Genomic DNA, 25723 nt, shown 5'->3' with positions numbered 1-25723 from the left:
TCCACTAAATAAGCTTTGCACATAAGCAAATTAAAAACTGAAGAACTACTCTACCAGAACCAGAGACTAATCCTCAGTGCAAGTGCCTCTCTGCACCTCCGCAGAACAGGGAAATGCAGGCAATAGTTGAGCAGGGGATATCCCTGCCTCTCTCGCAGATTATGCTAGGGAATCGAAAATGTCTGCCATTTCCGCACTGAAGGGGAAAACCTCAGTGTTACAACCTGTCACCCGTGCGGCTCGGTCTGTTGGTGCGGCCATGCTCGACGCAGACCCTGAACGCCATACCGCTTTTGTTGAATGTGCATGCTGTTCCTCTCCGCACCCGCGGCAAGCAGGGGAACAGTCCCTAGGCACCATGGCAAGCAGGGGAACAGTCCCTAGGCACCACAGAGCCAACACCCAGTTTCTTTCACAGGCAGAGAAGCTGCTGAAAAACCCCATCGCTGATCTCCCCAAGCTGCTAAGGTAGCTTCCCCCTGGAACCCCGATGCTGCACAGATTCCTTTAACTAGTTCCTTGTTCTCTTTTTATTTTTTTTACGCTCTGAGAACAAATAAAGAAACACAGAAACCAATACTTTCCTTTGGAATAGAGGTTCCGGTTCCAAGAGCACAGGCCGCATGGCAGATCAGAAAAGAGCCAGATCACTGGCTTTATCTGTTTCCTTTTGCGAAACTTTAGCAATCCAACCTAGGGCAAACCATATAAAAGGGATACTTCCTTCTCCACTAGGCTTGCAGTACAGAAATGCCAGCAGGTTCCAGTGCTGTCTCATGGGTCATGAGGGATCTGGATCTCCAGATGTCCACCTCATGGACCTCCAAGACTGAGCTATCAGAAGTGTCACCAACCCTCTGCTTGTTGGTCTCAAACTAGGAAGGGGGGGGGACGTCCCCACCAGGACCTCACAACCCCCTGGGAGGATCCAGAACTTTTGTCTTTTAATCTTTTCTCTCCAGACTACAGGTTTGACGCCATCTACCATATGCTGGAGACAGAGAAATACTGAGGGACTGCAGGTGGCACACTGGGTTATATACAGTGTCAGAGAGGGAGGCAAAACCCAGGAGTCTGGACTGATCTGGGTTAATAATGTAACTGAAGATATTGAGGGCATTTTTAGCATTTAGAAGTTCATATAACAAGGACTTTCTCGAGAAAATATAAAAAGGATAGTTGAACTATTTCAATTCAAATCAAAAGTGATATTTCACAGTTAAATGTTTGTAATATATATTTTAACTTGATAAATTGTTGATTTTTGTACTTGGTACATTTTTATTTGTATATAAGCTTAAATATTGTTTAAAAGCAATGTAAATGGTTTTCAATTAAAAACTACATTTTTTTTAATAGTTTGAGGTATGAATCTTTATGCAAAATTATGCAAATCTGCAGCAGAAGCTTGAAAAATATGCTGCAGGAATTTGGGGACTCTGATTATAAGAAGGAGAGACACACAAACACAGAAATCACATACATTTCTTATTAGAAAATACCAACTCTGCCCCTCTTCTATCACCCCAGGATCACTCACCAACTTTGAAAAGGAGAAATACTAAATTTCTCACCATAGACTTATCTCCACACAAAGTTTGGTAAAGCTAGGTCCAGCTGTTCCAAAGTTATAAAGAGGGGGGAGGGGGGGAGAACACACACAAAAACAGACATTTTACCTCTGATAAGTTTCTTTATATTGAACCAAAGCCAAAAATCACCTAGGACATTACCTCTGAGCCTCAAGTCTTGAGGCTGCCCTAGTTGTAGCGCCTTTATGTTTCTCTTCATCTTCTTCCTCTTCATTATCATCCTCATCCTCTGTCTGTTCATTCTTTTCCTCTTCTTTAGCAGCTAATTCTGATCTTTTACGTTTTCTGTCTGGTTCTGATGTTTCTGTTCACACAATTTTAAACAAGGTGTAAGCTCTCTACAAATCATCCAAATGATACTGACCTTGTAGGCAGTAAGTTATCCTGTTTCCTTCCCAGATACAGCTTTTCCAATGCACACAATGTCATTTCTCAAAACATTCCCAACAGTTGCAGGTCATAGACAGAACGAATAGAATTCACGAAGATCTATGAAAATGTGGAATGTAATCATCCATTTGAACTCTTTGCCATTGTGAATTTAATTCACCTGGCTAATGGGGCATTAGATATGGCAGATTTGGACTGCGACAATTTTGCTAATTATTGTCTGACTAAAGTAAAACATCTGCAGGCTGGCCTACCTATGATTCCTCCTATTACAATTATTATAGCTTCTAGTTGCCCTGAGAGATAAGTCTTGTGGATACGTTTTCTTACATAGCTTCCACTGAAGACTTGTCTTAAAAATTCACATTGTTCCCTGGACTCCTGTCTGGCATGGGTCTTTCAGCAGTTGAAGACTCAAATTTTGGAAATTTTGACAACTTTAGTTAACTTATGACTTGGTGAAGGCAAGGTTCCTGAGCAGTTGAAACTTGGAGTACTGCAAGCTATTCTAAAGAAGGGCAATCTTGAAACCAGTAATCCAGCTTCTTAATGCCCAATATTCAATTACTGGTGCAGGGTAAGTTAATTAAGAAGGCTGTTTTATCACAATTAACAGATTACTTGGAAGATAACATCTTGTATGCCCATGAAATGGGCTTTCATACATCCCATAGCACTGAGACATTATTAGAATTCTCTGACTCATTGTTATGCTATATTGATAAAGGGTGAGTTTGTATTATGGTCTTTTTAGTCATATCTGCAGCTTTTGATATGGTTGATCATGTTTTATAATTAGACAGACTCTCTGCCATAGGAGTTGGGGGTTCAGTACTTCAATGTTTTTAGATTTTCTTCAATCATACATATTATCTGTCCAATAACCAAAGATGCTAATAATTCAATTACTAGGCTTCCAAATTGTTTGCAAGAGGTCCACCATGGGTTGGAGTAGAACTGTTTGCCTTTAAATATCATGAAGTCAGAAGCTTTAATGATATGTTGATCTATGACATCAATAGCAATACCTACCTTATCTACTGCAGGTATGCCTATTCATTTCTCGTACTGTGTTAATTTAGGAATTTGATTTGATCTCCATCTTTCACTTAAGTCACAGATTTGTGTATTATTACAGTCTGCCTTTTACAAATTAAGACTAGTCAAGCTGTTGAAATATGTTTCCATGCAAGATTTTCAAACTATTATCCAAGCATTTATTATTGTAATTCATTATCTATGGGTCTGTCTAAGTCTCAACCAAAAAATTTACAGTTAATTTAAAATGCGCCAGCCTGGTTAATTACTGCAACATCCCATTTCAATCATATAACTTCTATCTTTAAGCAGCTACGCTAGCTGATGATTCAATACAGAATTGGATTTAAGAATGCTATAAATATACTGTACATTGTAGTTATTGTTTTATATATACTGTACATTGTAGTTATATTATTATAGTTCTATTTGTCTATATTTACTCAGTTATTCGACTGTTACTTGTAAGGGCCCCGCCCAAAAGTTATTTGTTTTGATGTAAACCGATACGATGTGCAAACGGCTATCGGTATAGAAGAGACTTTAAATAAATAAATAAATAAATAAATTAAGATCTTGTTAATGGTATTTAAAGCAGCACGAGTTGGCAAGTCATATTATTTAAAAGACATTTTACATTCATATGTCCTTGAACACTCTGTGTTCCCAAGGCTAAGATTTGCTCTCATTTCCATCAGTTAAGGAAGCAGAACTCATGTCTACACTACAATGATCTTCATCTACTGTTGGTCCTGTATTACGAAATAACTTACCAGTACAGATTCAAAATATTATCGAGTTGAAGCTTTTTAGACAGAGATGAAACATTGTTTGTTTGAAAAGGCATTTGCCTAATTTTGATGATGATTGTGATCTTGTTTAACATCTGTGATTGTGTTTTATGATTATTTTATAATGTTTGTGTGGTTTTGTTACTCACTTAGGATGGCTGGTTTGCTGTGATAGGAAGGATATAAAATATTTTAAATAAATTAAAAAACAAGTAAAAGTGTACTATTAGCATAGTTTAGAAAAAAGGTACCTAGGGATGGTAACGTTCAAACAGGCCTGAGATGTGGAAATTTTATAATATACATGTACGTACATGTGTACATTCTACAATAACCTAAGCACGTGTGTTTAACTAATTTTGCAATTGGGTACGCATAGTTTTGCAAGAGCCATGCAAGTGGGGCAATTTCATAACAGGCACGCTTCCATGCCATGACCATTATATCACTAGTTCGCCCAGTCTAGAGCTAGGTCCTCCAAACCTCCCTGGTTCTTTAGCCTGTACTCCTCCCAGATCACTGAAACCCATCAGGGATGCCTGTATTTTTTTTTACTTCTATCTCCTCCATAGCAGAAGTAAACTTGCGCGGCCCTGGACCTGGATGCGCGCCCAGGTGTGTAGGTACTTGTGTGCACATCTCTTGGCCATGCCCAGGAACACCCATGCCCCGCCCACATCACAACCCTTTTTTCTCTGATGTGAGAAATGTGTGCATTAGCACATATGCGAGCATCCCCCACTTTATAAAATTGGGTGGACATGCGGATGTGCTACATGCACGCCCATCTCCGATTCTGGCATGCACATCTCTTAAAATTCACCTCTAAATGTTTAATTCATGAAAAAACTGAGTAGTTATAAACTTGTTTATCAATATGTCAAAATTACTTCACTGTACGTCATTACAAGCAGTCATTACTCAGCAGAGACTGGAAAAGGAGCAGATGATTCAGGTTAGGACCCAGGTTAAGGAATTAAACTAAAAGGCATCACATCCGTCGCTTTGGTCAGTGTTGTTAGTCTCTAATATCTATGAATTTTAACACTATGCATTCAGATTGCTTACCTGTTTCTTCAGCAGAACTATAAGAATATTTTTGCTTTCTTCCTCTTTGATTATCATACTCTTCTGACTTTTCTGCTCCATCATCCTATAATTAAATACAAGAACAAATATGTAAGAAAATGCAAGAACAGGCTCTTCCTCATTAATTTCTGTTTATATACTTCAGGTAAAAATCTGAAATATTTCTAATAGGTAATACCTACATCTGTTGAGCTTTTTTCTTCATGTTTTTCTGTGTCCTCTTCACTTGATATGCCTATAAAAGAAGAAAAAATTGAAAGACTAAACACACATGCAGAAATAAAAACTACAAATGTACTTTAAATCAAGTTACATTTAAGGGAAGCTATATAGATGACTTAGTAAAACCTTTGCACAAGCTGCATTGTAGTTGGTTAAATCAGCTCACATAACAGAATAAAATTTGCCTTTCTATAGAGTCCAGCTCTTGTTTTGACCTTTCACCATCCTTTTTAACCTGTAGATCCAGTAATAGAACAATCTTATTGGTCAAAGGTGCTATCACCAGCACTTCTCATGGGAAACATCCAGAGAGGTAGAATACAAGACTAGTTAAAAAAATTTAAAAAAATGCGTAGTACTTGGTGTAGCACCTAACGTTCAGAAAAATTACAGTGAAACTAAGTTGCACAAGTTTTCAGCTGGAAATTATACTAAATTTAGGTTTCTAAAACTTAGGCTCCTAATTTTATGGGTGCAATTCATTTGCTGGGCATGGTCCCTAAGTGCCAAGCGTTTAAAATCAGCATTAGGAGGCAGAAAGTTTAAAGAAAACATCTATGTAAGTTAGCCGGATAAAACTTATCCGGCTAACTTAAATGGGAAATTCAGTAGCACGGCTATGCTGCTGAATATCCCTGTATTTGGTGGTACTTAGCTGAATAAGTTATATCTGGCTAATTTAAACCTGCCCTGTGGCAGGTCTAACTCATCTGATTAGCTGGATAATTCTGAATATCACTATTTACCCAGCTAAGTTGGTTGGATAAGAAGCGCTGCCCCGATCCGCTCACTGCCTGCTCAATGGATATCCAGCTAACTACTTAGCCGGATAAATGACTTATCAGGCTAAGCGGTGGCCACTAAATGTAGCCACTTATCTGGATAAGTAGCACTGAATTTGGCCTCAGTGTAAGAAAATTATTCCTTACCTGCTAATTTTCGTTCCTGTAGTACATAGGATCAGTCCAGACAGTGGGTTATGTCCCCCGTCCAGCAGATGGAGTCAGAGCAAACTTCCGAGGGTGCTGACATATAAGCAGGTGCACCCTCCAGGGATCCTCAGTATCGAGAATATCAAAGCCTAGCGAAAACAACACTAGACAGAAAGTAGGATGGATCAAGCGCCAATCAAATTGTAACCACAGAACATATAACCAATGCAACTTGCAAGGAGTACTGTGAAGAACTAGGCAACCACAACAAAACATCAGAATGCAGGAGTTGGAGGGACAGGAGATAGAACGTACACGAGCAGGCGTCTGACCATTACTGAAGAAAAAACCCGGGTGGGCGTCTGGACTGATCCTATGTACTACAGGAACGAAAATTAGCAGGTAAGGAATAATTTTCTTTTCCCTGTACGTACTAGGATCAGTCCAGACCGTGGGATGTACCAAAGCTTCCCTAAACCGGGTGGGTCCCTGAAGACCCTGCTCGGAGGACCCTGTCCCCAAAGGAACCCGCCTCATCTACCGGCATTTGCAACCGGTAATGCTTCGAGAAGGTGTGTAGCGACTTCCATGTAGCCGCGCGACAGATTTCCTGAATTGGAACATGTTGAGACTCCGCCCGGGACGTGGCCAGGGCACGCAACGAATGAGCCCGGACCCCCTCCGGGGGAGCCTTCCCGGCGCCTATGTAGGCCGAGGACACCGCTTCCTTGAGCCACCTTGCGATGGTAGTCCTAGACGCTTGCAGTCCCCTCTTGTTACCGGACCAAAGCACAAAGAGATGGTCGGACGTCCGGAACTCATTGGTCACTTCCAGGTAGCGCAGCAGAGAGCGCTTCACGTCGAGGCGCCGGAGGGCCTGGGGCGCATCTGCCGGGTAGGCCGGCAGTTCCACCCACTGGTTCAAGTGGAAGGAGGACACCACCTTAGGTAGGAACGAAGGAACCGTTCGAATGGAAACTCCCGAGTCCGTGAAGCGTAGGAACGGTTCCCGGCACGAGAGCGCCTGAAGCTCGGAGATGCGCCTTGCCGAGGCTATGGCAACCAGGAACACCGTCTTAAGGGTGACGTCCTTAAGGGAGGCCTGTCGCAGCGGTTCGTAGGGAGCCTTACCAAGGATCCGGAGCACCAGGTTGAGATTCCAGGAGGGATAGGGATGTCGCACCGGCGGCCGCAGGTGCTTGACTCCTTTGAGGAAGCGCGAGACGTCCGGGTGAGACGAAGGATTTGGATTTCCCGTGGTACGAGCCAGGGAGGCTAGAGCAGAGACTTGCACACGCAGGGAGTTGTAGGAGAGACCCTTCTCCAAGCCCTCCTGGAGGAAGGCCAGGACCTGACGGAGCGAAGGCGCCGTCGCGGAGGCTCCATGTCCAGCACACCAGACCTCAAACACCTTCCAGACCCGTACATAGGCGACTGAAGTGGAGGTCTTACGTGCCTTGAGAAGAGTGTCTACCACGGTTACTGCGTATCCCTTGCGCAGGAGACTCTGCCTTTCAAAAGCCAGGCCGCGAGACAAAAGTGTTCCGCCTGGTCCGAAAATACCGGACCCTGATGGAGTAGCCGCGGAAGGTGTGACAATCGCAGAGGTCCGTCCACTACCAGGTTGAGCAGGTCCGCAAACCACGGGCGCCGCGGCCATTCTGGCGCCACCAGAATGACCTGCCCTGGATGATCTTCTATCCTTCGCACCACCTTGCCCACCAGAGGCCACGGCGGGAAGACGTACAGCCGAACATGAGGGGGCCAGGGTAGCACCAGGGCGTCCACTCCTTCCGCCCCGTGGTCTCTTCTCCGACTGTAGAACCGCGGGGCCTTTGCGTTGCCCGACGTTGCCATGAGGTCCATGGAGGGAGCTCCTCAGCGCCGAGTGATGAGCGACATTGCCTCGTCGGAGAGAACCCACTCCCCCGGGTCCAACGTCTGCCGACTCAGGTAGTCCGCCTGAATATTGTCCACGCCTGCGATGTGGGAGGCCGCCAGGCGGTCGAGGAACCGCTCGGCCCAGGCCATGAGACGGGCCGCTTCGAGGGCCACCCCCGGGCTCTTGGTGCCTCCCTGTCGGTTGATGTAGGCTACCGTGGTCGCATTGTCCGAGAGAACCCGGACCGCACGTTGCCGGATGAGAGGCAGGAATTGGATGAGCGCCAAACGGACTGCTCTGGTCTCCAGGCGGTTGATCGACCAGGACGCCTGTTCCTGTGTCCACTGCCCCTGAGTTGAGCTTCTGAGACACACGGCCCCCCAGCCGGTCAAACTGGCATCGGTAGTGACTACAATCCATTCCGGCGACTCCAGGGGACAGCCCTGCGCCAGGTTCCTGGGGTCTAGCCACCAACGAAGGCTGAGTCTGGCCGCCGGCGGAAGAGGTAGTATCGCCTGATAGTCCTGCGAGACCGGTTTCCACCGCGAGAGTAGCGCCATCTGTAGGGGCCTCAGGTGTGCAAAGGCCCAAGGCACCAGGTTGATTGCGAAGGCCATCGAACCCAGGATCTGCAGGTAATCCCTCGCTATTGGGACCTGGAGAGCGGCAAAATGGAGAATTTGTTCCCTCAGCGACTGGGCCTTGTCCGGCCGCAAGAAGACCTTGCCTTGAGCTGTGTCGAAGCGTGCTCCGAGAAAGTCCAGCTGCCGAGACGGAAGGAGACTGCTCTTGCCGAAGTTGACTACCCAGCCGAGAGACTGCAGAAATTCGACCACCCGGTCGACCGCCTGCTGCCCCTGAGGGAGGGACTTCGCTCGGATGAGCCAATCGTCCAGGTAAGGATGTACTAGAATGCCCTCTCGCCGGAGCGCGGCCGCCACAACCACCATGATCTTGGTGAACGTCCTGGGTGCCGTTGCCAACCCGAAGGGGAGGGCCTGAAACTGGAAGTGCTGTCCCAGAATCTTGAAGCGGAGGAGGCTGTGATGGTCCGGACGTATCGGAATGTGTAAGTAGGCCTCCGTCAGATCCAGGGAAGCTAGGTACTCCCCCGGATGAACTGCCGCTATTACCGAGCGGAGGGTTTCCATGCGAAACCGTGGTATCCAGAGGACCTTGTTGACTTCCTTGAGATCTAAAATGGGACGAAAGGATCCATCCTTCTTGGGCACCACGAAGTAGATGGAATAATGACCCGAGCCCACCTCTCCGGAGGGGACGGGTGAGATGGCTCCCAGGGCTAGGAGCCGGTCCAGGGTGCTTTGTACTCCCAGGCGCTTGTGACTTGACCCGCAGGGCGAGAAGACGAATCTGTCTTTGGGGCGATGCCGCAAATCCAAAGCGTAACCGTGCCTTAGAATATCCAGGACCCATTGATCCGTGGTGATGTTGGCCCACTCCTCGTAAAACCAGGCTAGTCGTCCTCCGATCCTCGGGAGGGGGGAGCGGGCCGGCATGACATCATTGGTTGGACTTGCCGGAAGCTCCCTGCGCCGAAGAATCCCTTGGTGGTCTACGGCCACGAAAGGACCGGGTCCAAGACTGAGACCTGTTCGAGGGGTTTCTCGGACCCTGGGGCTTGGAGCTCCGAAATCGCCGTTGAGAGCGGGACCGATTCCTGGAGAAGGAATTGGAAGGACGATACGACCTCTGGCGGTCCTCGGGCAACCTATGTACGGAGTTTTCCCCCAGGGATTTAATGATCTGGTCAAGATCCTCGCCGAAGAGGAACCTACCCTTAAAGGGTAGAGAGCCTAGGCTGGACTTGGACGAGGCGTCCGCCGCCCAATTTCGAAGCCACAGCAGTCGCCTAGCGGAAACAGCCGAAACCATGGTCCTCGCCAGGACCCGCAGCAAGTCGTGGAGAGCATCAGCCCCGTAGGCAATGACGGCCTCCAGCCTGTCCGCTTGCGCCGCTTCCTCCGGTGGCAATTGCTGTGAAGTAAGGAGCTGCTGCACCCATCGTAGCCCCGCACGCTGGGTGAGAGAACCACAAATAGCTGCGCGGACCCCCAGCGCCGAGACCTCGAAGATCTTCTTGAGGCAGACTTCTAACTTCCTGTCCTGGACATCGCGGAGGGCCGTTCCCCCTGTAACGGGAATCGTGGTCCTCTTGGTGACGGCAGAGACTGCCGAGTCGACCTTGGGTACTTTAAGCAGGTCCAAGAAGTCTCCGGGGAGAGGGTAGAGCTTGTCCATGGCTCTGCCCACTCTGAGCGACGCCTCCGGCGTGTCCCACTCCCGTACCAAAAGGTGTAGGAAAGACTCATGAATCGGGAACGTTCGCGCCAGGGGACGTAGGCCCGCCAGGACGGGGTCCCCTTTGGAGCTTGCTGAGGCTACGGAGGGAGCCGGAGGCCCAGGCGGTTCGACGGGCGGGTCGAGATCCAATTCTTGAAGGACGTGTGGGATGAGGTCAGACAGTTCCTCCTTCCGGAAGATCCGGAGCACCCGTGGGTCGTCACACTCCAGGTGCGCTGCCAGGAGCGAATCCTCATCCGCCGAAGCCGGGTCACCCCCAGGGTCCTGCATTGGGGCCGCTCCGCTGGGTGGAAGAGCCAGGAGCGTCTTCTGGCCGCCCCCCGAGGGCGCTGGATTGGCCCCCCCCACCCCCACCAGCCGGGGCATCTTCGCGGGCGTGGGGTTCGCTGGACCACCGCCTGGCGACCCCCCTGCCGGCTGCAGGCTCTGGCGGTACGCCTGATGCATTAGGAGAACAAAATCCGCCGTAAACCCCCCTGCTGGTGGGGGGACGGCGAGAGCGAGGTCCGTGGAGGGGCCCGAAGCGATGGGGGGGGAGGATGGCACTCGAATCAGCCCCAAGCGCGGCGAAAAACCCTGCTGTGACTCCTCAGCCTCCGAGTCAGCAGCGCTTTCCAGTTCTAAGATGGCCGCCGCTCCCGCCAAAGAAGGGGGCGGGGCCCTTCCCCTCGAGCCGCGGCGTTCCGAGCCTGACGGCGAAAAACGCGGGGAAGCCAGACCGGACTCCCCCCCGGGGAGAGCGACTCCGGAGGAGACATCCCGCGATCCGCCCTGCCCCGGGTCGGCGCCGGGAGCCCCCTGAAATCGCTGCATGGCGTCCGGTAGGTAGAGAGAACTCCCTCAGCGACCGCCCCTGGGGCCGGATCCGGGGAAACCGCGCCGCGGGAGGAGCAGGCTCGTCCGCCCAGGCTCAACTCTGCGAACCCTCCCCTCAGGAGCAGCAGGGGAATGAGACTTCCCTGCTGCTGCGGCCCCGGGGAATGGAAACGTCGCAGGGCCGAGGGGGAGGGGTTCGAATCGCGGCGCTCCGAACAGGGGAGAGGCTGGCCCCACCAGCGTGCCCCTGAGCCGTCCGACGGCGAAGCTGCGAAAGAAAATAACAGCAGAAAATAAAAACTTACCGCCGGAGAGAGGAGGAAAAGAGAGAAGAACAAAGGGCAGACAACAGAGAGAATAGTCCCGCTGGCAAGCTAGCCAGGGCTGTGAGACCCGGGCAGGGGCTCAGAGAGACTCCCTGAGGAGAAAAAAGTTTGTTATTATTTTATTTTTTTTTTTTTTTAAACTCAATTTAGTAATTTAGAACCCCGGCCAGCTTGATCCTGTCCTGAGAAGAAAAAGATAGCAATAATGGGGCAGAAGCCACCAACTGGGGAAGCAAAGGTTCCCCCACTCGCATCTGCTGGAGTCAGAGAGATACTGAGGATCCCTGGAGGGTGCACCTGCTTATATGTCAGCACCCTCGGAAGTTTGCTCTGACTCCATCTGCTGGACGGGGGACATAACCCACGGTCTGGACTGATCCTAGTACGTACAGGGAACTAGCTTTATTCCCCATCCTAACTCCATCCCCAGTGCAGCACACTTTTTAGGAATTAAATTAGGTACCCAAGCTTAATCAGTTTTGAAAGGGGCTGATATATGTGCCTAACTTGCAAAGTTATGCACCTAAACTCCTTGAAAATTGACCACACTAAACCCTGCAACTTGACAATCCCTTCAAAGACAGGCATCACCAATGAATATCGAGACGAGTTAAGATTATTTGCTTGCGGGTAGGAAAATATCAAGGCAGAAGTTTGGGTGCATAGAGAGAAGAATAGTCAGCAGAAAAAAGGAAGTGATATTACCCCTGTACAAGTCCCTGATGAAACCTCATTTGGAATACTGTGTACAGTTTTGGAGACCGCATCTTCAAAGGATCTAAAAAGGATGGAGTCGGTCCAGAGGGCAGCTACTAAAATGATCAGTGGTCTTCGCTGTAAAGCTTATGGGAAAAGACTTAAAGATCTAAACATGTATATCTTAGAGGACAGGTGAGATGGGGAGATATGGTAGAGGCATTTAAATTCCTCAGCGGCATTAGTGTAGAGGAAGTGGGTCTCTTTCAATGGAAAGGAGAATCTGGGATGAGAGTGAAAGGGAGTAGACTATGGAGTAATCTAAGGAAGTATTTCTTTATAAAAAGGGTACATGGAACAGTCTCCCAGTGGAGGTGGTAGAAACATGGGCAATATCTGAATTCAAGAGAGCACAGATCAAGCACAGAGGATTTCTGACAGCATGGTAGTGATTGTAGAGCTGAGTAGCTGTGTGGATGGGCTGTATGGTTTTTTTCTGCCTTCCCATTTCTATGTTTCTAATATCTCAAAACAAGCAATCCCTCTTGTGCTTCTCACTAAAGTTGGGTTTGAAGGCTGTTTAAGAATACCTTCTGCCCATCATCTTATAATGTTCTATAATATATAGCAGTGTCTGAGGGTATTGAAACCTATATAGTCATATTGAGATAAATCTTAGCTTTTGGACCTGTAAAATAGGAAGCAAGATACCTTAATTCAATTTGTATCACCTTTATATTTCTAAGTACCATATCAGTGTTCTACAAAGCTATGCAATCTATACATTAAAATAAATATATATATATTTTTCAAGAAAGCATGGTATAAACGCAGAGGATCCTAGAGGCAAGGTGGTGAGGGGGAGGCTGGGGTTTCTGGTATTGCATTAGAAGGGAGGTCAGGCAGGCAGGATGAGCTTGAAGCTCCTTGTTTGCTCAATATTCTAAGAAAATGATAGGAACAGAGCAGAGGTAAGTGATTAAAATAAACAATACGGCAGACAAAAGAAGCACAACCAAATGATATGCTAGGACTAGGGTAGTCAGATTGGTACCAGCAGACTATAATGCTCCAGAAACCAACTGTGTTGGTACTGGTAGTTTGGTCATGGCTAGATACTATCCAGAAAACCGAAGGGACCAAGGAGGCCAGATGTTTGAGCAGCAGTTTCTCTAGTTTTGCTGGTTGTTTACATTATAACACTTGGATGGAAGACATAGTTGGGCTGTTGGAGTTAATTATGGGCTCCGTATACTCATTCACTCAGGAGGGTCAAGAACCAAGAAGAGAGTCAACAGGATAAGGAGTGATTTTTTTCTCTAAGCTGATGGTATCAATTTATTTTTGCCAAAAGCTTTACATAATACTCAAGTATTTAGAGATGGATGAAAAATATTTTCACCTGATTAAAGACTCATATCTTATAAAGAGGAGATTTGTGTGCCAGAAAAAGAAGTCAAGCTGTTTTTTGAAAATAGCTCTCCTATATTTTGATCATCCTGCTGCTTTATTATGTGGTTAGCATTAACTTTATTTATCAGAGAAAAAAGGTAGGCAATATTAAGTGCTTTTGTAAAAAAAATACAAAACATAAAACAACTTCAAATCTTCCTTGTACTCACAAAGGTGGATTTGTTTGCATTCTGCCAGCTGGGATATTTCTAAGGAGGGAGAGAGAGAGAGAGAGAGAAAGGTTAGGGGACCAAGGGGCCATTCACTAAAGCTTTATCGCGTGCGTTAGGGTCCTAACGCACGCGATAAGGCCTTTTCGCATGGTTTATTTGTTTTTTTATGCCGTCGCATCAATAATAAAACCTTCACAATGGTGCACATTCAAAAAAAAAGCAAGAAAATACAATAAATAGTAATAAAAAGAATAATATCATGCTAATTAAGGGGAGGAGAGTCGGCGGCGGTGTCTTTGCTGCCGGCGATAACGTTACCCACGTTATCGTCGGCAGTAGCGCACCGAATAGCATCACCTTTAATGGTGATGCTATTCAGTGCGAAAGCCAGCAGCAAAGACACCGCAGTGGTGCAAAGGCTGCGGGCTTTTGCAGGCCGGCCCCCCCCTTCGCCCCCCGTTTTCGCTGGATTCATCATTCAGTGATGAATGATGAATCCAGGCCCAAGATAAGCAGAATTTGCATTATGGGTTGATTCACTTTCGTCTTTTCAGAGGTAATATGCTCAATTTTGTTCTTACCAGTAATGGTTGTAGATTGCTGAGGCATCACCTACAATGAAAAAATAATCGCATAATAAACACCAATAAAACATGGCAGCAAGAGGAATGTTGATGTTATTGACTATGAAGTGAATTTTTAAAGGAGTTACATGCGTAAAAGTAGCATATATTGTATCAATTTTCAAAAGCCCATTTATGAGTAAAACACTTTTGAAAATTCAAAGAAATTATGTACAGTTCATAAAAAGAGAAATGTAATCCTAATTGATCATTTTCTTTTATTTATTTCTGCTATACCATTTCAGAATTGTATTTAGTCCCTTTTCCAGCTATTGGAGGCCCAGCATATTCTTTTTAATTTTTTTGTGACATCACTACTACATATTTGGAGCACAGAACGGATTAAGCCAGTATTCCTCTGATAAAGCAAATTTAAAAAAACCTCAAAAAATAGCTATTTATAACAAAGTTTTGGTTTATTTTTGTAAATATGTTTTGAGGATGAATCTCTTTGCATTTAGCTTTCCGCGCGGGTTTCTGGACTGGTGTAACAGAAATAAAGGAAAGGAAATTATCAGGTAAGATTAAATTTTTCCTTTTTCTTCTTTCTGCTATACCAGTCCAGAATGATTGAGAAGTACCAACGTCCAACTATTCCGGGTGGAAGGATGTTAACCCGCTTTAAGAACGCTTATTCCAAAAGGAGCATCTTCTTTGTTAAGAATATCCATTTTTTAATGTTTTGTAAATGAATGCCACTTTGACCACATGGCCATTTTGCAAATATCTGTAGGATTTACCACACTTACTTCCGCCCAAGAGGATGAATGTGCTCGTGTTGGATAGACTTTTCTTATTGCTGGAGCCTGTTTACCTTTTAGCATATATCGCCACCTTTAGCTATCTTACTATGTGGTTTTAGATGCTGCTTCCCCATTGTGCGCTCCTCCAAATAATATGAATAATTTATATGTCTTTTGAAAAAAAAATTATGACTTTAAATATCTTAGAAAAATTGGAGAATCTAAATATTTTAAAGATCTATCTGTTCTTGCATGATCTGATTTCAAAATGCTGGCAGAATAACAGATTGTTTGAGATGATACGCAGAAATCACTTTAGTTTAAAACAAAGATGAAACTGGTCTAATTGTTACCATTTCTGCAGTAAATTAAAAAAACTGATCTCTACAAGATAATGCCTGAATTTCACAAATAGGTTTGGCTGATGTAACTGATACTAGAAAAACTTATTTTAGAGTAAGAAGCTTAAATGTAGCTTGCTTTATAGGTTCAAAAGGTGCAGATACTAAGGCTCTTAATACCAAATATAGGTTCCATTGAGGCACAACCACTCTATAGGGAGGTTGTAACCTCTTTACTCCTTTCAAGAAATATGCAACATCTGGATGGGAAGCTATAGAGGTCCCCTTAACTCTACCTCTGTAATATGAAATTGCTGCTACTTGTACCTTTAAAGAATTGTGTGCCAAGTCTTTTTCTAGGCCATTTTGAAGAAAGTTTAAAATATCTGAAACGTCTGCACGCCAAGGAGAAATTAAAGAATCCTTACAATGAGTTTTGAAAGAATGTCATACATGTATATATGCTAATGAGTTTTTTTCCTAGCCTTCAGTAGGGTTATCACAGATGTACAGTACCCTTTTTGAAAATAAACAACCTCTCAAGAGTTATGCTGTAAGATAAAATGGAGAAGGATCCTCCATTAATATTGTTCCTTGTGCTAGAAATCCTTGGACTTGCAAAAACTGTAGAGGTTGATTGAGTTTTAACCTCATTAGATCCACATATCAGAACCACTAGTATAACTTGAGTTTTCTCCTTCTCTATTTTCCTTAAAGTGCATCCTATCAAGGGCCACTTCCTCTTTGGCCACAGTTGAGCTAGTGCATCTATTTCTTTGTCGCAGTATTCTTTACGTCAGTTGTAAAATTGTTTCATCTTTGCATTTAGGCGAGTTGCCATTAAATCCATTTGTGGGGTGTCCCATCAAATCATTATCTTCTGACACGCCTCTTGGCTGAGCTCCCAGGCCTGTATCTAGATTTCTGCTGAGAAAGCCAGCTTGTATGTTTTCCTATCCAGCTATATGAAGTGCAGATATCTTTCCACTCACCAAAAATAATTTTTCTCCTCAGATATCCCCTGACTCTGAGTTCCACCTTGTTTGTTTATATGTTGATTTATAGCTATGAATGCTACTTTTGTAAACCGTTGTGACCTATACATGGAACGATGGTATATGAAATATTTAAATAAATAAATATGCCACAGCAGTTGTATTGTCACATAAGACTCATCACCTTTCTTTTCTGTAGCGGAAGAAAGTGATATAGAGTTATTCTTATTGATTTGGTCTCTAACCTATTGCTTGGTCATGATGCTTCTGTCTGAGACCATTGACCTTGAACAAACTGATTTTGACAGTGTGATTCTCAACTTGATAATCTTGCATCTTTTGTTACTAAAATCCATGGAGGAAATACCACGAGTCTATGTTCTAAATTTGCTCTCCTTGTCCACCAAACAAAACTACTTCTCACGGAAATAGAGGAGAGGATGGAGTTGAAACTCAATTTTGCAACTGAGGTGACCAATGTGGCAGGAGAGAAATCTATAGAGGCCTCGTGTACTCTTGACTAAGGCACTAAATCTATGGTTACTTTCTTCATTCCAGCAATTGCGGATAGTCCCAAGCTCTTGGGGCTTTTAATGAAACATTTCTTCACTTGATGGAGAACCTTTTGGCTGTTAGATATACACATCCCCCTTTGGTATTTAATATTCTATTGTCTAGGAAGGCACGGTTGCTTTTTGCAAAATTGACTATCCAATACATTCTTCTAATAAAGGTATTACCTTTTTTGATACACTGATTCCTTCCTGAAGAGATATGGCTCTGATCAACCAATGATTCAGATATAGGTGGATCATTATCCCTTTTCTTAGAAATGATGCCACAACCACCATTAATTTGATGAATGTTCTTGGAACAGTTGCTAACCCAAAAGATAGTGTTCTGATCTTGAAATGTTCCTTGGTTATACAAAAAACTATTTCTGATCTCTTTCTGCTATTATGATGTGGAAATATATTTCTGTTAGATACAGTGACGTCAGGAACGCTATTTGTGTAGGATATTCAGTCTTTTGTTCATCCCTTTTAAAACCAGAATTGGTCTGAATGATTCATCTTTATTTGGAATCACAAAGTATACTGAATAAGATCCTTGTTTCTGTTTTTGAACTGGAACAGGATATATTGCTCTCAACATTATTAACTAGGTTGGCATAGTTTGCACTCTGGCTTTCTTCGCAGGTGTTATACATAGTGATACCTTTGAAGGTCTGGTGTATAGGAGAGGCTAACTTTAGAGGATAGCTCTACTGAATGATATCTAAGATGGACTGGTCTGTGATTATGTGGATCCACTCTTTGTAAAATTCTTGAAGGCAAACACCTATTGGCTTTCAAAGAGTGGATCCATAGAGATTTACTGAGAACTATGTGATGCTGCAGTTTTACTTTCCTGGTTTCTCCGAAGGACAACATTCATCCTCTTTTTCTTAGAGGTTGAACTGAAAATTGATTACCTAGTTGATGTCTTCTAGAATCACAGAATTGACCTTTCAAAAATGACCTTCCTCTATCTTCTGGCTTTGCGGTTTGTTTCCCCTAGATTTTTAAACTAATTTTTCTAGTTCCTCACTGAACAATAGCTTTCTTTGATTCTAGCTGAGCTACCTCTTCTCCATCAATAAGCTGTTATATCCAGCGCAGAAGAGCTCTGGCTACACAGCTTGTCATCTGAACTGACAAAACAATTGAAAAACATGCTTTAAGAAGAGTTCTAGTTTTCTATCCTGTGGGTCTTTGAAAGCAGCACTCCTTCCACAGAAACAGTTTTTCTGGGCACTGCAGAGACCATTGTATCAACCCTTCACATTTGAAATAATCTTTCTTGCACCTCCAATGGTAAAGGATAAAGTTTAGAGACAAGACTCTTTCCAGAAACCAGTTACAGATGAGAGTCCCATTCTGATAGAGAATATGGTTTTAATTCTGGAGGGGAAAGGCTGTAGAGGTTTTCCTTATTCTTTTTATAACTGGATCCCAGTTAGGGGCCTCTTTAATTTTATTTTCATTAAGCCTTAAAGAATAATTCACCTGTAAAATTAAGGCAGTAATCTCATCTTTATGGACAAAAAGAGATTATAGAACCCTGTTTCTCTTCAGAATAAATATCGCCTTCTTTCAGGAAATGAACTGCTCCCCTCATAATCATCTTCTATGACTACATTATGAATATCTAAAGGTGGAGAGGAATGTTTTTCACTTGTATCTTGAGGATTCTTTGACTTCTTTGGCAGTTTGCCTGTAAGTAAAGATATGTGATCCTGAAGCCTTTATGCCTTTGGAGCTGAAACTTCCATTCTTTCATTCTGACTTTATAAGAACATAAGAAATTGCCATGCTGGGTCAGACCAAGGGTCCATCAAGCCTAGCATCCTGTTTCCAACAGAGGCCAAACTAAGCCACAAGAACCTGGCAAGTACCCAAACACCAAAAAGATCCCATCCTACTGATGCAATTAATAGCAGTGGCTATTCCCTTTGTAAACTTGATTAATAGCAGTTAATGGACTTCTCCTCCAAGAACTTATCCAAACCTTTTTTTTTTTTTAACCCAGCTACACTAACTGCACTAACCACATCATCTGGCAACAAATTCCAGAGTTTAATTGTGTGTTAAGTGAAAAAGAATTTTCTCAGATTAGTCTTAAATGTGCTACTTGCTAACTTCATGGAATGCCCCCAGTCCTTCTATTATCTGAAAGTGTAAATAACCGATTCACATCCACTCATTCAAGACCTTTCATAATCTTAAAAGACCTCTATCATATCCCCCCCTCAGCCATCTCCTCTCCAAGCTGAACAGCCCTAACCTTGATGAAGCAATTTAAAAATCTTTGAGAATAATCACTAGTGGAAGGAATGCAGGGTGTAATCACTGAGCCCTTTAGAATATGAGCTTCACGAGTCAAAATTGGTGGGTTCTGATTTGCATTTAACTGCAGCTGTGAAGTAACAGTGCCTACTCGAGTCAATTTCAAAATAGCTGCCATTCCAATCCAATCCTTCAACTGAATCAGGGTAAATATGTAATTGTATATTCTTAGCCTTTAAGCTTGATCCAAACTCAAGAGAACTCAATTTGCTGAACAGGCTGAGCCATCTGCTATTGTTGCCCTTTCGCTGCCTCAGACAACACAACGGTGAATTTGCTTCGTCACGAGGAGTGCAAATGGCAAAATCTCTTAAATATTTAATCTCCGCTTTAAATAAAACATCCTTGCAGTCATGGTTTTCTTTTTTTGTTTTAATAATGCCATTCTGATTTACTAAAAGTAGATTATGCAATATTTCTGCTTTTACCAGAGAGGGAAATAGTATGTAAACCTATTACCACAAATCTTAATACAAGACTAGAGACACTATCATCAGTACATGCTCAAAGTTATTTAATCTGCTGTCTCTCGCCCACAATGGGCCGCAGGCAGTTTTTAGCCTTCTGAGCAATATTCATATAATTTATTGTCTCATGTCTCATACTCCCACTAATCCAAAAAAATTTTTCTTTGTACCTTACTTATTTAGATACTGGAATTTCCTTTATTATAGCATCTACAAATCCCAATATGCATTGGCCTAATAACAATATTTGCAAAACGAATACTTAGCCAAAGTGATCTTCAGTTTGGCTAAGTATTCGTTTTGCAAACTATTTCCCTCTCTGGTTTTGCTTTGATTTTGAGTGATTATTTCAGAGGAGGTTGCTTCTGGATTTGTGATATTTTGCTTTTTACATTTTTTTTTTATTAACCAAAGAGATAAATCAAAATTTGAGCTAAAGTAAAGGGAGGGATAGTGTCATGGAAAGTTAGCCCTTGGCTATGACGTAGTTGACGCAGTCTGGCAGGCAAACCGTCTAGACCCGTGCCGACAGAAGTTGGACATGCTCACAACGGAACAAGGTCTAGGCTTCACCTATACCAGCCCTGTTCACTACAGGGTGAGCCCTTGGGTTCCAGGGGCCGGCAGGGCTTGGGTGAGGACTAACAGAGTCAGGTAGCAGGTCAAGGTCAGGACAGATAGCAGACAAGCAGCTTGGAGATATAGGCAGAGGTTGGCGCAGGTGGAGAACAGGTAGCATTAAGGTCAGGTAGAAGTCAAGGCAGGTGGAGATCAGGCAGCGTGGTCAGAATCCAAGGCTGAAGTCAGAATGGAAGTCAGGCAGAGATGGCCAATACATGCACAGACCAACGAAGCAGCAAGGAAAGCTGTCTAACAAAGCCATGAGGACAACAAAGTGGATTAGAAGCCAGAATGTCCGACCATGAATCTTTATTATATGGAGACATATATCTTTAAACAAGCCCGACTCAGGCCGATGTTTGACCTCTTATATTGGGGCTGCGTCAGGGGCTGTGTACAATCGTACATTGGTTTCTAAATGTTCAATGGTATTCAAACAAATTATATCAGATGGTCTCAGCGCTACCATGGCAAATTATTCTCTGCTACAATCGCAGGGAAAATACTGGATTTTGAACAGGTTCCTTATAAAAATTCACTCGATACTGCTGCGGCACAGATTAGTCTCCGCTGCAATCGCAAGAAGCTTGTTTAAAGATATATGTTTATTATATATTATTTATATTATTCTGAAGATGTAAACTTAGATTTTGAAGACTGTAATCTGTAAGCATTTGTACTTATTGTAAGAATTTGTATTTATTATTTAGCTATTTACATTGATCTGTTACCACTTGGTCCTGTTCTCTCCTTTACCTCAAGTTCCAAGTTCCTACAAAGTTAGCCTTGTTATTTTATACCCACTTGTTTGATGTAATTTTCCAATATTGGTTCTGTGTAAACCGAAGTGGTATGTACTAGTACATGAACTCCGGTATATAAAAGCCTTTAAATAAATAAATAAATAAATATGTCTCCATATAATAAAGATTCCTGATCGGACATTTCTGGCTTCCAATACATGGACAGACAAGGCAGGACTGGAGCTAGGTGGGATACAAGGAATGGGACACAGCAAGGCAACAAGACAGAGACTGGGGCAAGGATGGACCAAGACACTGCAGGAACAAGTAAGGCGAGGCAAGGGGGCACAGCAAGAATACGAGCAACAGGCGGTGACATCATCTCCTGGTGTCATTTCAGTTTTCCTGCCATGGGATCTACAAGGCCAGGGGTTGTGTGCGCCTGCCTTCAGAAGCAGTGTGGCTGGGAGGGAGCCCGATGGTGACATTCCTGTCCCAAAGAGGACCAGTGGCATTGGGGTGAGTGCAGGAACCACGGTTGGGCCATCATTACAGACAGTAACTTTATAGAGAATCCTCTTCCTCCACTTCTGACTTGCTCAATTTGGGCTCAACCAATTAACCTCATATGGTGATGAGAGCTTCCTTAATTGTGGGCTCCCTACTCTGATAATTTTTCAGGTGCATGGTCCAAATGGCTAAAATGCCTTTTGATAAAATCTTTCAAATCAAATCTTAGGCTTACCCATAAGAGAAATTACAACTGCTGCTCCACAAGTAGTTCATTCATCAGCTGAAAGCAGAGAATACCAGCTTAATCTGTTCTGTGCTCCAAGCATGTAGTAGTGATGTAAAAATAAAATAAATAAATAAATAAATAAATAAAGAAGAATGCACTCTGCCTCCAATTGTTTTGGACTGGTACAGCAGAAAGAAAAGGAAATAATTTTCAAAGGCCCTTTATGTGTTTAAAATCCAGTTTTATATGCGTATATCCTTTGGTAAATTACCTCCTATGGTATCAAGATGATCTCTAAGATTATCATACGGCACTTAAATAGTATTTAGTTTTACACAACTAAAAACTTATACAATGTATGCCATCCATACATTTAGCCTTTGAACAAGGACCTTCATTTTCATTTTTTATTTTATTTTTCCTGAGAATTTCAATGTTATAACACAAAAGAATCAGTGACAAAATGATTGTTATATTACACAGGATAAAAATCAGTGGAAAAGTCATTTTCCACTGATTTTATTTTCTTATAGCATTGAAATTATTAGAAAAAATAAAAGTGAAACTAAAGTCTGTAACTATGAATTACTTTTTTTTTTTTAAACTAGAGTTCAATTAATTTTTGAGAGCCATAGGCAAAAATGTTTCAGTCAAATAACTATATTATATATATATATCAGTAGCAGTTTTAAATTGATTTTCACAAACACTTGGCTATTTCTGTGAAAACATAAGTGGAATAGTACTTAAGAGTAAATTAAAAGTCAAACATATACATTTCAAAGACTTATGTACCTAGGTCTTATGCTGCTCCTAACATGAATTAATATACTTAATGGCTGTTACTCCCATCTCATATACTCCATTCACAGGAAACTAAGTGTAACTAAAAGTTTAAAAACATTCTCAGATGATATAATTCAATAAGAAGAAAAGCAGAAGAAAGCCTACTTGCCATTTTATGGATGAGAACAGGGCCAGGATTCTATCTAGACCTCAGCCACATTGGATCCAAAGTGACTCCTGCTTAAGAAATAGTGAAAACCACTACTCGAGAGAAATATTTACATTGAGGAACTAGCAGTATGTTCTGTAGTGGGGGGCAAATCTGGTCCACGACTGCTGCAAGTCAAGTTTTTTGGGATATCTATAATGAATAGGTATGAGATTCATTTGAATGTAATAGAAGCAAATGCATCTCATGAATGTTCAGTGTGGATATCTTGAAAACTTGAGGAGTTTGCCATACACCGCAGTTGCCTACCCCGGCTTTTTATTTTTTTTAATTTTTACTGAAGCAACTGGTTCTAGAACTGACAAAAGTGGCAGCTACTTTAGTTTAGTCCTCAGTGCAATGCACATCCTGGTGCAAGAGATAACGATGGTGGGGCTGCTAAGCATTAATGATTATAATGCTATCTAATTTAACATAATCACTGGAGGGAGGATAGCAAGTAAAGCTATTGCAGAAGCATTATTCTTTAAAAAGGAGACTATAATAGAGCAAGGAAGTAACAAAGTGGTGGATGCCACAAGAAGTCTTTTTCAAATATTTATTGATGGAGACGCAAATATCATACACAAGTGCCCTTGTATATGATATTTGCGTCTCCATCAATAAATATTTGGAAAATACTTCTTGTGGCATCCACCACTTTGTTACTTCCTTACGGCTCTACTGGATCGCCTACCCTATAATAGAGCAAGGACATTAGTTAGAAAAAAACCTAAAGGAGCAGTTTCAAAGGTTAAAAATTTGCATGATGTGTGGACATTGCTTAAAAGCTTCATTTTGGAAGCCCAGATAAAATGTATTCCATGCATGAAATAAGGTCAAAGGAAGACCAAATAACTGGCAGCATGGTTCAATGGTCAAGTAAAAGAGGGATTTAAAGCTAAAAAGGCATCATTCACAAAATGGAAAGCAGACCTAAATAAAGAAAATAGGCAAGAGTAAAAGCACCAGCAGGAGAGATGTAAAACAGTAGTAGGACAGGACAAAACAGAATTTGAGAAGGTTAATGCCAGGGATGTAAAACCTTTTTCAAGGACACTCAGAGCAAAAAGCCTGTGAGAGAATCATTTGGGCCACTAGATGACCAGGGGTAAAAGGGGTGCTCAGCCACAGTATCTGAAGATTGGAGGGTAGCAAAAGTGACAATGAATTTTAAAAAGTGCTCCAGTGGTGATCTGAAAAACTGTACACTGGTGAGCCTGATGTTGGTTCCAGGCAAAATGGTATAAACTAATCTTAAAAACAAAATCATTGGCCAAATAACCAGATATGGCTTAATGGGGAAGAGTCAACATCCTTTTGCACAAAACAGAACTAGAAAAGGTTTGAAGGAAGACAACAAAATGATAAAAGGGATTGAACGGCTTCCCTAAGATGAGAGGCTATACACGATATGGGAAAAAAAGAAGGTTGTGAGAGGACATGATAGAAGTTTATAAAATCATGAGTAGGGTGGAACAGGCAAGTAAAAGACTTATTTACCTTTCAAATAATAGGAAAATAAAGGGGCACTCTATGAAATTATCAATCAATAGATTTAAAACATGTTCGCATGTAAATTTCTCGCATGTTCAATACTGCATTACGGGGGCGTAATGCAGTATAAATTAAAATTGATATTGAAGACACGATGCTTGTAAAAAATCGTTTTAGGGTTCTCGTATTCTGAATCTGTGTACTGTGAATTTTTTGTATGTAAAATATGTTTTTGGGAAAGGTGCAATAGTGGTGGGGAGCTTTTTAAGTAAATGATTGGTTGGATGGATGAGTGAATGGTTAGTATATTTTAAGGGATATTTAGTGCTTGTATTTATGTGTATTTATGTGGGAAATTGCGGGTAGTTTGGGTATCCACACTATGTTGAAAAATATAAGAAAAATATAATATATATGTCTTAGGTAAGATTTTCTTGTTTAATGATATTGATGTAATATTTATATATGCCATACATTAAGTCTTGATAAAATGTATGTTTAATAAATTATACAATTTTTAAAAAATTAATTCTTGTTTGTTAAATGGCTATAATAACTGAATATATGTATGAGAAATGTATTGTGTATAATAATAGATATTGATGTCCTTTAGTTGGTACAGGGTTTTATTAAGTTAAGGACTGTTATACTACCCTTGCTTTATTTACTGTATTGCTGCACATGCCCATGCATAAAGCTTCTAGAAGCTTTAAAATCCGTTCCATGCAGGGCTCCAACTGGTGTCACACATGTGGGAGGACTGCCATCCTGCTTGCTCTTGGAGAACAGGTAAATAGGACTCATTTATTTAGACTGTCAAATAGTATTAGCATTAGGGAATATTCCCTGAAACTAACAAGTGGCAGATTTAAAACGTATTTAATAAACTACTGTATTTTTTCTAGTCAATGCATAATTCAGCTATGGAGCTTGTTGCTAGAACACATGGTTAAGGCTAATAGTGTAACTTAAAAAAGGTTAATAGTATAATTTAAAAAAAGGCTAATTGTATAATTTAAAAAAAGGTTTGGACAAGTTTCTGGAGAGCAGGTCCATAAGTATATATTAGCCAGAAAGACTTTTGTTTCTCTACCACTTAATTCTTGGGGAGAGCCAAGTGAAAAAGATTTGCTAAGAACTTCCAGATGACCTCAACTGGTCACTGCTAGAAACAAGATACTGGGCTTAATGGACAGCTGATCTGACCTGGTATGGCATTTATGTTAATTTGATTCTTAGCAGGCTAACAGGCTACTCCCTTTATATTTTAAAAACAGTTTTCACAAGAAACCCTGTGGAAATGGATTGCAATACTGAAATGTCTTATGTACAGATATAAAGATTTGTGCTT

At 42.5% G+C, this 25723-nt stretch overlaps 1 protein-coding gene across 1 annotated transcript in view; it reads right to left on the bottom strand.

The window, feature by feature from the left end:
* Positions 1-25723, bottom strand: part of BOD1L1 (biorientation of chromosomes in cell division 1 like 1) — a 441087-nt gene that overhangs the window by 26105 nt on the left and 389259 nt on the right. Inside the window, 5 exon segments of the mRNA XM_029590831.1 lie at positions 1734-1896; positions 4880-4964; positions 5083-5135; positions 13719-13757; positions 14303-14333. Of these exon segments, the coding sequence (XP_029446691.1) occupies positions 1734-1896; positions 4880-4964; positions 5083-5135; positions 13719-13757; positions 14303-14333 (371 nt within the window).

This window comes from Rhinatrema bivittatum, chromosome 1 (assembly GCF_901001135.1).
Source record: "Rhinatrema bivittatum chromosome 1, aRhiBiv1.1, whole genome shotgun sequence".
Lineage (NCBI taxonomy): Eukaryota > Metazoa > Chordata > Amphibia > Gymnophiona > Rhinatrematidae > Rhinatrema > Rhinatrema bivittatum.
This window is presented reverse-complemented; position numbering and strand designations above follow the sequence as displayed.